General features: G+C 43.7%; 1 protein-coding gene across 1 annotated transcript in view; it reads left to right on the top strand.

Annotated features, from left to right (window-relative positions):
• LOC111152541 (OTU deubiquitinase 7A) overlaps positions 1-15,420 on the top strand; it is a 358,579-nt gene that overhangs the window by 195,506 nt on the left and 147,653 nt on the right. The window contains exons 3-4 of the mRNA XM_022511027.1: positions 7,489-7,584; positions 9,630-9,784. Coding sequence (XP_022366735.1) covers positions 9,634-9,784 — 151 coding nt within the window. The 5' untranslated portion in view covers positions 7,489-7,584; positions 9,630-9,633. The remainder of the gene's footprint in view (positions 1-7,488; positions 7,585-9,629; positions 9,785-15,420) is intronic.

Consider the following 15,420-nt stretch of genomic DNA (forward strand, 5'->3'; position numbering starts at 1 on the left):
GCCCAGTGTGGAGCCCAACATGGGAGTCGATGTCATGACCCTGAGATCATTACCTGAGCCAAAATCAAGAGTCAGACATTTAACTGACTGAGCCACCCAGGTGCCCCATCAGTGTAGGAATTTTAAATAAAAATTAGCAAACTAAATCAAAAGCCACATAAAAAATAAATCCCAATGAATGATTAAAGAAGTTTTATTCCAGAAATATAGTATGGTTCAATATTTAAGTCCATTAATAGAATTTATCATATTAATAGATCTTAACAAAAAAGTCATGTGAAAGTCAACATCCGTTCATCATAAGACCACTCATTAAGGTATATGGATACTTTCTAAACATATGTATGGGTATGTGAGCATATGTATGTAGTTCAAAAGCCAGCACTTATCATGTTAGTCCATGTAGAAATACCAAAATTATTCCCCCTAAATTTAGGAGCAAAACAAAGATTCCACTGCTTCTACTAATATTTATTATTATACCGAATTAGTCAACTCAACCAGGCAAGAGAAAATGAGAGTTGAAAATTAAGAAGGTAACACAATCTCTACTTGCATTTGATAAGCTTGTGTATCTGGAAAAACTATGGAAAAATTTCTATAAAATTTAGGAATTTAGAAAGATAGCAGAATACTAATTTAACACCCACGACAATAACTTTGTTTATTAATATGATAACCAGTTAACACACATAATGGGAAAAAAGATACCTTCTATGAATACCTAGGCATATATCTAACAGAAAAATCAGAAATAGACCTAATCGTGTATACAAACATGGTGTATAATAAGGGAGGCATCTGAAATCAGTGGGGCTTACTCACTGATGGATGGGCTTTTCCATAAGTGGTGTTGGAATGGTCGGATAGACATAGAGAAAATGATAAAATTGGATCCATTCCTCACTTGATGCACCAGGACCAATTCCAACTGCATCAGAATTTTAAATATAAAAAATAAAACCCTTCAATTCGTGGAAGAAAATGAGTGAATTCTCTATAATCTGGCAATGAGAAAAAAATTTAAATTAAGACTCAAAATCCAGAAGCAGTAAGGAAAAGAGACAAAGCTATATATAAACTGTTTTTAATAGACTTGATCAAGCTTTTTCAACAAACTTAAGGAAAAAGAAGATGGAGGCAAAAACCTATAAATTAAAAAAAGACTTATCAACCAGTTACGATGCGTGGACCTTATTTGAATCCTGGTTCAAACAAACTGAACAATTAAAAATAAGTGTATGTGTAGCATTTGAGATCATTGGAAATTTGAACACTGTCTAGGTAGTAATGACATTCAGGAAGGATTGTTAATTTGGGGTGTGATAGTGGTACTGTGGTTATGTTTGAAGGAGACTTTTCAGAGATACTAGCCATCAGGTAGCAAACTCTGGATGTGTGCCCATGATTGCCCACCATTTGGAGCCTGAGGCAAAGGAAGAGTTAGTCATACTGATCCTACCTTCATTTAAAATGCTGATATTTTGTTCATCAAGAATATTTTGGGGGGTGCCTGGGTGGCTTAGTGGGTTAAAGCCTCTGCTTTTGGCTCAGGTCATGATCTCAGGGTCCTGGGATCGAGCCCCGCATCGGGCTCTCTGCTCTGCGAGGAGCCTGCTTCCCTCTCTCTCTGCCTGCCTCTCTGCCTACTTGTGATCTCTCTCTGTCAAATAAATAAAATCTTAAAAAAAAAAAAAAAAAAAGAATATTTTGGGAGGGGTGCCTGGGTGGCTCAGTCGTTAAATGTCTGCCTTCGGCTCAGGTCCTGATCCCAGGGTCCTGGGATCGAGCCCCACGTTGGGCTCCCTGAATGGCAGGAAGCCTGCTGCCCCCTCTCATGCTCCCCCTGCTTGTGTTCCCTCTCTAGCTGTGTCTCTCTGTGTCAAATAAATCAATAAAATCTTCAAAGAAAATTTTTTTCCACTAACTTTGATTTTTTTTTTCATGTGGTACCAAACCGTTATTCATCTTGATTTCTGAGATTTTTGTCGCCCCTTTAGTTTTGCTCCTGACAGGGGCCTCACCCTTGTCACCTAGTCCTGATCCTGCTGGGTGCCAGGTACTGTGAAGCCTGGAGAACAGAAAGGAGAAGGAAATTGGATTCAAGCGCTCAGACAGCAGGCCCTCTGTTGGGATAAACGGACATAACATACAATGATATACAAGGCATCGACTAGCTTGTTTGCGACTCTGGAGGTGGAGAATGACCGTCAGGCACTCATTCTTCTCACGATCTTCCTCTATCTGTCCCCTGAGGTCAGACCGCCAGCTTCTGCTTCCATTTCCAGTCTAGACCCATCCATCCCGCCTTGCCACCTTCCAGTTTCTGGTTATAACATCTGCAGACAAATAAAATAGAGATGCGCTTTATTTAGGCTCCGCTGAAAGAAAGTTAACGAGAAATGGATCCCGATGCAATTTTAGTCTTATCCCGCTGCATCTCTTCCCTAAAATTATGTTCTCTCTGGTTAGACCAATTCCTCCACCCGACAATGGTCCAAATCTGGCAGTCTCTAAGGCCTGCACCTGTTTCTGCATCTCTCTCTCTCTGCCTGCTGGAAAGCTCCTGGGGAAGCCCAAGGAGCTCATGGCGCCCAGCATTTGAGTCTTACACACTCATGAGAATAGCAACTAAACAGAGGGACAACCCAGTGATGCTCATTGCTTGAATGATAGACGAATGCATCACCTTGGATACTGGAAAGAAGGTGGTATTGAAGTTATGAACACCCATACAGCATGAACACCCCGTGATTCCAAGCCAGGGCACTTGAGGCAGGCCTCGAGCTGAGGTCTGAGAGCAGTAGCCCTAAGTGTGAGGAGGCAGGGACCCTGCAGGAACCTGTGCAACAGGATTAGTGTGGCCAGAAAGGACAACTCTGAGTGGGGAACGGAGACTGTGAGCAAGACTGGGAAGGAAGGCAGAGCCTCAGCAGGAGCTGGGCATCCAGTCCTGGACTAGCAGCCAGAACTGTCCTGGAGGGGTGTCAGCGAAGGGTGAGGGGGAGGTGGAACAGGAAGTTTGTTGAAACAAGGCCTGAGTTCTGAAAATCTGGCCAATTCTTTGTTTCAGCTGAAGAAGGAAGGGAATGAATTTTTTTTTAGGGAAATGGGGAGGCAGAAGTCAACAGAAGCGGAGAAGACAATTATAAAGGGGGGAAAAAAGGCCACCATGTTCGTTCTGATGCTGTATCATTATTTTTACCTCTTTCCAAAATGCCCATTAGCAAGCTAAATTCACATCTCTGAGAGCAGTAGCTCTGGGACCTCAGCACACAGCAGAACCCCCGAAGGACATGTAAAACCGGTTGGCAGGGCCTCCCCATAGAGATTCTGATTCAGCAGTTCTGGGGTGGGGCCTGGGAATGGGCATTGCTAGCAAGTTCCCAGAGGAAGCTGTTGCTGGCCTGAGAAACATGCTTTGAAAATCACTGTTTCAGAGGCCCTGGCTCTGATCCCCCCTGTAACAAGAGGATGAACTTAAATATCTGTACAGCCCATAAATGTTTACAGAACACTTTCACAGACATGTAATTCACTTAATTGCTCATAAACTCTGCCTTGCCTGAGAGAGATCGGTCATCAGCCCAGTCAAGGTTGGCACTTAGGATGTGGCCAAGCTAAGGAGGGTTCTTCCCTGCTCAGCCTCTTGGCGGGGAGGGAACAAAGTCATATACTCCTGCCCATACTTAATTAAACTAACTTAACAAATATAAGTATTTTATATAAATGCGTGGAGTGCTTTCTAGGAAGGTGGATGGTTCTTTGCTTCATTTGGTTATTTTAACCTATAGGAGCTTGTAAACTTGATATTAACCTTCCTATTTCATAGAGAACAAAAGTCTAATGTGTAACAAAATGTATGGATAGTGCATTCTGGCAATATTTCAGTTTTGGCAGTATTGCCCGAAGTGTGGCATAGAACAGCCCCCGTCAGAATTGCCTCAGGTGATTCCCCAAGGGGATGAGCCCTTCCACCAGCCCTCCACATATGACATGCGTTCTGGTGTGTGTACATGTGCACACGTGCATGCACTCACGCCACAGCCCAGTAAAGAGACACATTTGCAGAGAGCCACGGAGATCTGCAGTTTAGGAAGACCCGTGGCAATGGCTTTTGTCTCCTCTAGTCTGTGGGTAGGTAGCATGACAGCTTACACTGTCATAGGAATTAAGGGGACACCGCTGGGACAGAGCATGGCTGGGGGTTGGACAGGGGTGAGGCACACAGCCTTGTCCCAGGAAGGCAGAACTCTGATGGGAGCCACAGGAGGAACATTCTCAGTGAGAGCCAGCCAAGAGAACATACTTGGGAGTGTGTAGGAAGCTCTCCACGGAGGGTGGCCTCAGGGAGTCCAGCGCCTGGGAGGGAGGGAGCCGGGTGCTGAAAGAGGAGCAGGCCAGCCCAGACTGCTGTGGGACACCAAGATGGTCATGGGAAGGGCTTCTGTGTTCTCAAGATCATGGTCTGCCCCACCTTGCTCCCTGAAGGGAAGGTGAAGAAGGGTCATGGACCACTCTTGAAGCTAGAGGTAGAGAACAACATGGGGAGACCCGGCCTATCCCAGCAGTGCCCCCCAGAGAGCTCTCCCCTTCTCCAGACCTATGTAACCTCACAAGTAAAGAGGAGTAGTAAGAATACCTATTCACTACAGAGGATGTTCAGCGAAATGGTTTTCAGGAAAATGCCTTGCCAGGGATTTGGTATTTGGGATCGTGTAGTGACTCCTCTCATTCTCAGACAGTCACCACTGTCCTGGTGGTCTGTGACCAGCACCAAGGCTGCAGCCCTCCCTCAAGCCACACAGGTGGCCCCAGGAAGATAACAGGCCACTGGCCATACCCCACATACCCTGTTAAGAGCCATCTCTCAAGCGCTTAGGGAACATTGCTCTCCTCCAATGTGCTCCTTACCCGCCGCATAAACCAGGGAGACACGCCACCCCCAGTGAGTCTGGGTCAAAGGGCTGCTTGCGAGCCGAAAGTGGCAGACACACACGCAGGTAAAAGTAACAGAGAGGAAGGGATTTCTCAGTGTCATTTGTCATCACTTGTCACATAGCAAATGGAAACCTCTGCTCCACTCTCTTTTTTGAGACATCCAAACCCTGGGATGTTATAACATAAAGGGTCCTTACTCACCTAGTCAAAGCACTGTATTATGCAGGGAGGGGACTGAGCACGGGTCTGAGGTGAGGCCATCCAGGCGGTGGTGATGGGGACACTTTGGCACCAAGAGATTGATTCCAGGACCCAGATGTACTGCTTCTCTGAAGGCAAAGTCACAGCAAAAACAGCTTGACACACCGCTCTTCCCAGGGTGAGACCCTCAGAGGAGTTCTGTCCAAGGGCCAAGATGAACAGGCATAAGCCAGATGGTGGAGCCAGGACACGGCCCACCCCGGAACCTCACATCAATAGTACCATGCCATGTGCGTGCATTGGTTCATGAAGGTTGAGCGGTATGCTTGAAGAGGTGGCAGGGAAAGTGGGGTAAGTGTGGCCAAGGTGGCCAGGAGCCTGTAGTCCCATGACCCATCCTCCCTGTCACCACACTGCGTGACTATGAGGCCTTGGATGCGGTGGGGGTATTAGGTTTAAAAAAGAAGTCTTTGAGGGAATAGGCAGAGTAACTTCTTGCCATGCAAATGTTTATATTTGAATGTGACCCAAAAAATTGTATTTTAAACCCATTCTTTGATCTCTACATGGAGGACAAGGTACAGAGGAGGAGGTGTGGACACAATCCTGGACTTTAATGCTGGTGAAAGCTTGACATGGTCACAGCATGGTGACCTCTATAAGTGGAAAAGTGATTTAGACTGAGTTACTCCCAATACCAAAACGTGGAAACAACACAGACATCCAGCTTCAGATGAATGGATAAACAGAATGTGGTACATCCATGCAATGGATATTACTCAGCCTTGTTGTGGACTGCATCTGGGGGTCCCCCCAGAATTCGTATGTTGAGGCCCTACCCCTCAATGTGGAATAGTAGGAGCTGGAGTCTTCAGGAGGTAATTGTGTCTAGATTAGATCATGTGGATAGAGCCCCCATGATGGGATCAGTGTCCTTATGAGAAGGAGAAAGAGACTAGAGCTCATTCTCTCAGTCATGTGAGGACAAGCAACAAGGCGGCAAGCTACAAGCCAGGAGTGGGCCCTTACCAGACACCAGCTCTGCCCACACCCTGATCTCGGACTTCTCAGCCTCCAGATGGTGAGAAATCATTTTCTGTGGTTTAAGCTGCCTGGTCTGTGGTATTATGTTAAAACAGCACACAAGGACCAAGTCAAGCCTTAAAAAGGAAGGAAATTCTGATACCTGTTACAACACAGATGAACCTTGAAGTCATTATGCTTAAGCAGAACAAACCAGTCATGAAAGGACAACACCATATGGTTTGCTTATACAACACACCTAGAATGGCCAGATTCAGAAACAAAGTTGATGGTGGTGACCAGGTTCTGGGGTTGGGGACAAAAATGAACGTGAGTGTTTAATGGGGACAGAGCTTTGGTTGGGGAAGATGAAACAGTTCTGGAAATAATGGTGGGGACATTTGCACAGCAATGTAAATGTCAATGCCACTGACGTGTACACTTCAAAAAGGTTAAAATGGTAAATTTCATGTTATGTGTATGTTTTCACAATAAAAAAAAATAACTAAGATTCAATGTATTCATATGGTGATTGTAGTAAGGTTTTAAACAGCTCTGTAGGGGCTCCTGGGTGGCTCAATGGGTTGAAGCCTCCACCTTCGGCTCAGGTCATGATCCCAGGGTCCTGGGATTGAGCCCCGCATCGGGCTCTCTGCTCAGCAGGGAGCCTGCTTCCCCCTCTCTCTCTGCCTGCCTCTCTGCCTACTTGTGCTCTCTGTCTGTCAAATAGATAAATAAAATCTTTAAAAAAACAAAAACAGCTGTGTAGGCGCAGCTAGGTGGCTCAGACTGTTCAGTGTCTGACTCTTGATCTCAGTCATGATCTCAGGGTGGTGAGATCGAGCCTCACATCAGGCTCTGTGCTCATCTAGGAGTCTACTCGAGATTCCCTGTCCTTCTCTCTCTGTCTCTCGCTCCCGTGCTCTTGCTCTCTGTCTCCTTCTCTCTCTAAAATAAATATTTTTTTAAAATAAAAAAAAAATACAAAATAAATTAAATAGCTCTGTATTGTGAACAGGATACTCATTGAAATATAGATACTTGCTAAAACAAGGAACGCTGGGGACCCCCCTCCCTTGCAGTAACCACCCATATGGTTGTGTGGGCCCATGCGGATGGTGGGCCAGTCAGATATGGGGGTGGGCCCATGCGGATGGTGGGCCAGTCAGCAGGTGCCCGTAGGGCTCAGGAGAGCAGTGGCACACCACAAACAGTTGGCCTCAAATGCAGCCTCATGTGACAAGAAGCAGAGCCTTCAAGCCTTCAGCTTCTGCCTGCAAATAAGGAGAATAACATGCTCTTATTCTCTGATTTGTCCCCCAGGTGGAAGAGTGACAAGAGAAGAACCCTCCCAGTCGAGGCTCTGGTCCGCGGGGAGAAGGAAGAAGGCAATCTCCTAATTGGTACCATATACATCAGGTCCAATAATTTTCTTACTTTCTAGCAACACCAACCAAAAATTCCACCCAAGTAAGAGCCACGTGCAAGATGGCGTAAAAAACAGTGAACATCTCTGAGGTCGCACACCTCCCTGCCTGATCCCCCATCCCCATGGTCTGGAACCTTAGATAGACTTATTTCCGCCAGGCTTACAAATGCAGAGAGAGGATCTGAGAGGTTAGACGGCATGTCCCAGCTTGTCAGAGTGGTGGGTCAGAGTAGGCCAGCGAGCCTGACTCTGAAATAGGAGCACCTGTCAGAGAATCTGTTCCCCAAGCAGAGCATCCGAGTGGTCACCTGGGAAGAAGAAACAGGGGCATTCATCAGTAGCATGGGACTTAAGCCCACAGCAAGTAAAATTAATTACATGCTTAATGAGATGCTTACTTTATACAGGTATAACATTTTCCGTGGGCTTTCAGATCTGGATAAAATCTGCAGTGGGCTCAGCAAACTTCCCCTAATGGTCCAGCTCATTCATGTTTTTACTTCAGTGGGCCTTGTGGTCTCTGTTTTAACTGCTCACCTTAGCCGTGTGCCAAAGCAACCAGAGACAACATGTGAATGAGTCGATGTAACTATGTTCCACTACCACTTTATGTACAAACACAGATGGTAGCTCCCACTTGACCCACGGGCCATCGTTTGCCCAGCCCTTACGTATGCAGATCTAGGGAGGCATTTCCATTTTGTCAGCCCTGACCAAGTATCCACTGGTGACCCAGCACTGGTTCCCAGGTATGAGCCTCCCAGGCCAGGTGCGGGTTGCTTTCCTCCAGCAAAATTGGCAGGTGCGTTCTGTGGTCAAGCTACAGGATGCCTCTTGTATCTTTCTAACCGGGACTTGTTCTACCTGGGAAATCTCACATCTTTTTGAATTTTGTTGGATTGTGTCTGTGACTATGACGATCCTTGGAGAGATGACAGACAGCGACTTCAGTCGACTCTGGATTGTGTGGACTCTTTTCTAAGAGCCAAGTGGGGGGTGAGAACCGAGGGAGTGGGTTGGCTCACTGATAAAGCCATAATTGGGATGTAGTCAGCAACGCAATTACATTGTGGAAGTGTTGTGTGCTTCGTTAACTTGGAAGAATATTGGAAATCTAGTAACCCCAAATTAATCAATGTATACAAAGGTGTTTGATTTTTTAAAAACAATCTAGTCTGTCTTCTTTTTAAAAATTTTCTTATTTAAATTCAATTTAATTAACATATTCTATATTATTAGTCAGAGGTAGGAACCAGGGATTCATCAGTTGTATGTAACACCCATTGTTCATTGCATCAAAGGCCCTTCTTCATGCCCATCACCCAGTTACCCCAGCCCCCCACCCACAACCTCTCCAGCAGCCCTCAGTTTGTTTTCTATAGTTAAGAGTCTCTCATGGTTTACCTCCTCTCTGATTTCATCTTATTTTATTTTTCCCTTCCATCCCCTATATTCATCTGTCTTGTTTCTTAAATTCCACATATGAGTGAAATCACATGGTGTTTGTCTTTGTGTGATTACTTTATTTTACTTAGCATAATAGTTCCATCCACATCATTGCAAATGGTAAGATTTCATCCTTTTGATGGCTGAGTAATATTCCATTGTAGATCTACACCACATCTTCTTTCTCCATTCATCTGTCAAGAGACATCTGGGCTCTTTCCACAGTTTAGCTGTTGTGGACATCTCTGCTATACACTTTGGGGTGCAGATGCCCCTTTGAATCACTATGTTTATATCCTTTGGGTAAATGTCTAGTACTGCAATTGCAAGTCTGTCTTTGGACAGACTGTCATTGGAATGGACAAAATGTAGGGTCAGAAGCGCTGGAACTGGTAATGCCCCCTGGGATCCCATGGAGCTCCCAGGGGGGTGATTCTTGGGTTTGATTTTTATTCAGAATGGGGCATTTGTCCCACACGGGCAGAAATGGTTTTGGCTCTCCATTCTCTGCATATGTGGTCACTTGCGGGCACTTTTGCCTCCTACATCCCTGCTTACATCCCTGTGGCTTCTTTGTCCTTTCTTGCAGATGGATGGTTTCTAGCCTGCTTGCAAACCCCACCTCAGCTGAGTGTTGGGCAGCCCGTCTACATGATCCTATGACTCTTGATATGGACGCAGTCCTGTCAGACTTTGTTCGGTCCACGGGGGCAGAACCTGGTCTGGCCAGAGACCTGCTGGAAGGTAAGCTGGCCTGGTCTTCCTCCCGCCATTCTCCTGGGTGTAACGACCTTCTAACCGGTGGGGGAAAAAAAGATAAGAAGGCTGTTGTTACCTGACAGTGGTACTGGGCTCATAAAGAGAAAAAAACGTTGATGAAATTTTTGTTAATCTTGGCTTTATTTTGAGTATGGAATCGATTATTCAGCTCTGTACAGTCAAAGTGCAGTAGGCATTATTGGCTTGGCTTTCCATTAAAGTTTAAAGATAGTCAAAATTTATCAGAAATTACTTTTTTAAAGGAAATATATAACAGCAGAAATAGTAGAACATTGAAGAGAACACTTTTGTTGGAGACCTGAACATTTCTTATCTCTATCGTGACTGAGACAAAAATACTTCAGGCCAAAGTTTTTGGTGAAGAAAAACCACATTGTAGCCAATAAATAGATGATAATAATTCATACGCAAGAAGGCCGAATTCCTCCTTAAACCTTAAGTGTAGATATCATTTGTTCCATGGGAAATGTGCAGTTTCTGTCTCAGGCTCCAAAATGGATTTACTTTGTGTATTTTTAAAATCTCTTTGTGTGCCTGTGTGTGGTGCAGTAGAGATAAGAGGTGGGAAGAGCCTGTCGTAACTTCTCCGAACAGACAAACGTGAGAGAGCTTTTGAATGATTTCTCTTGGCTTCCAATGTATAAACTGCTGTTTATGGAATTAGCTAATTCTTGGTTAAATATCCTAAGTCACAATTATCCCTTAATTCACTTAGGGGGCAATGTGGGTTAGTACACGTTTGCATGTGTGGGTTAGTACATGTTTGTATGAAAGATGGAAGTAACTGCTGAAATCCCATTGAAAATTAAGAACCACCTCTTCGAGGGTACTGAGAAAATGCCAGTAGGGCGGTAGCCAGTGTCATTTTTAACTTTCCCTGAAGCTCCCAGAATTTCAAAGAAACTCAGGGTGCAGAATAAAAATGGGTAGCAAATGTTTGTGGTGTACATAAATCAAAGTGCGATTCTCCCCCCATCTCCCTTGATTGTCGATCCCCTCCCTGAGAGTCCCGCTGCTCTTCCTCCCTGAAGTGAGCAGCTGTGCAGAGAGACAGGGCCAAATCCAGACCCAGCCACTTACATGCTCTGCCACACAGGGCAGACTGTTTTCTTCCCTTAATCTCATTTTTTCCAGTATATTGAGCCTAACCCTAACCCATCTTCCAGGATGATTGTGCGCATTGGAAGCTGTGATGTCAAATGCTTGCTGGGGTGACTCGCGGTCATCCCAGGCTGCAAAAGCAGTCAGTGACGACCCCGATTGTCACTTCAGTCCTTGTAACTGATGCTGACGTTGCTCCAAATGTCTGGATAGCCTTCAGCAGGAAACCAAAGTTGCCAGCTCTTTTCTTCCTTAATTTTATTTTTTAAATGAAAATACCAAAAAAAACTGACCTTTGGGGGTACAGTTCTAAGAATGATGCATAGGTCTATGTTATTACTATCACTCTAAGACACAGAACCACCTCGTCGCCCACACCCCTGCCATCTGCCCTCCTGCTGTGTTGGGTCGTCCCGTCTCCCACCCTGTCTGCTGGCAGCCGCTTTCTGTCTCCCGTCACATTCGCTCTTTTTCAAGACTGCCATCTAAATGGAGTCATACAGAACCTAACCTTTTGAGACTGGCTTCAGTTCACTCAGCATCATTATTTTGAGATTCGCCCAAGTCGTGCCTGTCCATAGTTTGTTCCTCTCTATTGCCAAGTGCGACCCGTCCTCAAGATGGACGACAGCTGGGTTCTCCAGTTACCTATGCAAGGGCGTTTCAGTGGCTGCTAGTTTGGGGTAGGTACGACTAGAGCTGCTCTTAAATGTGTATTGGACAACGGGGGTTTCTGTGAACATCATTTAAATTTTTCCACGGTGCACATACAAGAATGGGACTCGCTGGTTTATACGGTAACTGTACATTTCGCTTTATTAGAAACTGCCAAACTGTTTTCCAGAGCGCTGAACCGTTTTGCATTTCCACCAGCAACATAAGAGAGTCCCAGCTGCTCCACATCCCCATCAGCACTTGGTGTTTCTTTCCCTTTTTATTATTTTCTCCATTCTCCTAGGTGTGGAATGATATTTCTCCATCACTTTGGTTTTCATCTCCCCACTGACTGATGATGTTAAATGTTTTGTTATTATTCTCCATCCGTATCTTCTCTTTGGTGAAATGTTCACTCAATTCTTTTGCCTATTTCTAAATGGAGTTATTTGATTTCTTGTAGTAGAATTTTGAGAGTTCTTTTATTTATTCTGAGAATAAATCACTTGTCAGAGATGGGATCTGCAAATATTCTCTCCTCTGGTCTCTGTCTTGACTTCTTATCCTCCTGCAGGTGCCCTTTTCAGAGCAGAAGTTTTTAATCTTGATGAAGTCTAATTCATCATTTTTTTCTTGTACGGATCATGTTTCGGGTGACATGTTTAAGAGCCTTTGCATGACCCTAAGTCGTGAAGATTTTCTCCAAGGTGGTCTCTTGAAAGTTTTATACCTTAGATCTCTGACTTATTTTGAGTGGATTTTTGTAGAACATCTGGGGCAGAATTCATTTGTATCCATATGGGAACCAAATTGTTTCAACACCATTTGTTGAAATTATCCTTCCTCCACTGAGTTGCTTTGCACATTTGTCAAAACCAACTCAGCATATCTGCAGGAAGCTACTTCTTGATTCTGATTCTGTTCCATTGATCAATACATCTGTTCCTCTGACAGTATTTCTCCATCTCGATAAGTACAGCTTCGTGGTGAGTCAAAGTCAGCATGATTCTTCTAACCTTATTTTTCTTTTTCAAAAGTGTTTCAACGACTCTCTTTCCTTTGCCTTTCCATATACATTTGAGGCTCAACATATGTCTCTCTATAGAATTTCCTGCCGGGATTGTGATTGGAATTTTGTTAAATCTATAAATGAATCCTATGTTTTGCCTTACAATCCATGAAATCGGTGTAGGCATACTTTCCATTTATGTAGGACATCTCTGAATTATTTCATCAGCATTTTGTAGTTTTTAGCATATAAATCCTATACATGTTTGTTAGATTTCTGTATAAGGTTTTCTTGTGTTATTGTAAATGCTATCTTTTTTTTAAATTTCAGTTTGTCTTTGTTCATTGTTAGTATCGAGAAATACAATTGATTTTTGTGTGTTGCCCTTGTATCCTACAATCTTGCTAAGCTCAATCATTGTCCTAAAGTATACATGTATGTGTATACCCTCATGCATGCGTGTGTGTATGTGTGTGTGTGTGTGTGTGTGTGTGTAGAAAATCATGTTGTCTCTGAATAAAGATAGTTTTATTTCTTCCTTTCCAATGTGTGTGCCTTGTATTTATTTTTCTTGACTTATTGCACTGGCTAGAACATCCAGGAAAAAGTTGAATGGTAGTGGGGAAAGAGAGCATCCTTCCCTTGTTCTAGATCTTAGGGTGAGAGCAGTCCCCCCATCAGTCTTTCACCATTATGTAGAATAGCTATAGGTTTTTGTAGATGTTCTTTATAAGGTGGAGGAGAGTCCTTTCCTATTTTGTTGAGAGATTTATCATGAATATGTGTTAAGTTTTTCAAATGCATTTTCCATGTCAATTGATATGATTAAGCGGGGTTTTTTTCCTTCTTTAAACTGCCAGTAAAACAGATTATATTGATTGCCTTCTAGTAATAAACAGGCTGTCAGTCATATTTAAAGATTTTTCTACTCTGTGTTTTTCTCTTCTCCTTCTGGGACTCAGATGATATGAGTCTTAGAATTCATTATTGTCCTCAGATCACAACAGTTCTTAAAAAAAAAAAAAGATTTATTTACTTTAGAGAGATAGAAGAGGGAGGGGCAGATAGAAAAATCAGATTGCACAGAATGCAGAGCCCGAATCAGGGCTCGATCTCACAACCCTGAGATTACGACCTGAGCCAAAACCAAGAGTCCTGTGCTTAACCAGCTGTGCCACCCACGTGCCGCATGATCATTACAGTTCTGTTCACTTTCTCAGTCTTTTATCATCGATTGTCCCAATTAGATCATTTCTATTAATCATTTATAAATTTACTATTTCCTCTGTCAGCTCTGTTTTGTTACTGAACCCATCCAGGGAGTTTTTATTTTTGTTGTTGATTTTTTTTTTTTAAATTTCTAACATTTTCACTTGATTCTTCTTCATTTTTTTCTGTTTCTTTGCTGAGACTCTCTGTTTTTCAAGAGTGTCCTCTTCTGTTGTAAAATACTTATAGTACCTTCTTTGAAGTCTTTGTCAGGTAATTTCAATATCAGTTTCATTTCAGTATTGCTATTGAAATGTCTGGTTTGGGGTGGGGGGGTGTTTGGGGGTTTTTTGGTATGCTGAGTAAATTTAGCTTGTATTCCTAAACATTTTGGAGATTATGTTTTGGGACTGTAGTTGTTTAAACTTATGGTACATGTTGTTTTTGTTTTAGAAGGCACTTGCCCCAATTGGGCTCAGACCAGAAGTTCCAGGTTCCCTGAGATTCCTGTGCATTGTGGGTCCAAGGTCAACTCTATGTGGTTCTGTCTCATATGGGTACCACCTAGTGGCCAGTCTGGGACCTGAACAGTAGTCTGTCCCATATTTCACTACGCAAAGCCTCTGGAATCTTTTTAGGATCAAATTCATACATGTACAGCTCAGAGGTAAACCCAAGAGTTCATAAACAACTTTAAAGAGTTGCTTTCCCAAATTTCTGCTTCGTTGTCATCTCAGTAGTGCTGGGTCCCCAGGCTTTGTTTATTCCCACATTCGTACACACTTGATTTGACTGTGCTTATGTCTGAACTAAGCAATCAAAATCCAAAAAGAGAAAAAAGTCATGGGATTTACCGCTGGGGATCATAAGTCCCGTGATTGAAGAGGAACATTTTCCCTGTCTCCCAGTTTTTGTTTCCCGCCATCCCTCATTGCTGTGGCAAAATTGCTTCAGGTCTGGGGCACTAGAGAGCTGAGAAATTTTTTTGAAGAAAAAAAGACAAATGAGGGGTTTCTACACACTCTCTGAATGTTAGAGACTGCTTTTCTGCTTCTGGGGTCAGAGCTAGAGGGCTTTTTCTGGAGCTAATGCCCACTTCTGGTTTGGGGGCTGCACCGAGTTCACATGGGGGAGACTGGAAGGAAAAGTGAGCAACTCACTGGCAGTTCTGGATACTTTGAATTACGGTCTTCTTCCCCCATCTGCCTGCTCTCACATACTCCTCTGAGTCCCCCAGTAGCTGCTCCATGCATTTTGTCCTGGTGTCCTGCTGCTTTCAGCAGGAGAGATGCACTGCAGTGTCCTTGCTAGCTCACCTAGGGTGGAGCCTGTCCCCTGTCTTTACCAGTGGGCAGACTATGGTTACATGTGTATGTTGCGCTCTTTCAGTTGTGAGAGTTATTTGGGTCAAGATTTTTTCCAAAGCCAGTGTTTCAAAGAATGAAATCTTTTCCTGGTGATCTTTCTAAGGGCAAAACCACACAGTGATGGCAGAAGCTGGATGAAAATGTCCATGGACCCTCTGTGCTTGCTTTTTAAACTTCTTAATGAGTGTTTTTAATTACTCATTTCAAAACAAAAAGTTTAAAACACATACATAGCAATGGGAATCACAACAGAGCAGAGG

This window comes from Enhydra lutris, unplaced genomic scaffold (genome assembly GCF_002288905.1).
Source record: "Enhydra lutris kenyoni isolate GAN:26980312 unplaced genomic scaffold, ASM228890v2 scaffoldscaffold29, whole genome shotgun sequence".
In the NCBI taxonomy this organism is placed as follows: Eukaryota; Metazoa; Chordata; class Mammalia; order Carnivora; family Mustelidae; genus Enhydra; species Enhydra lutris.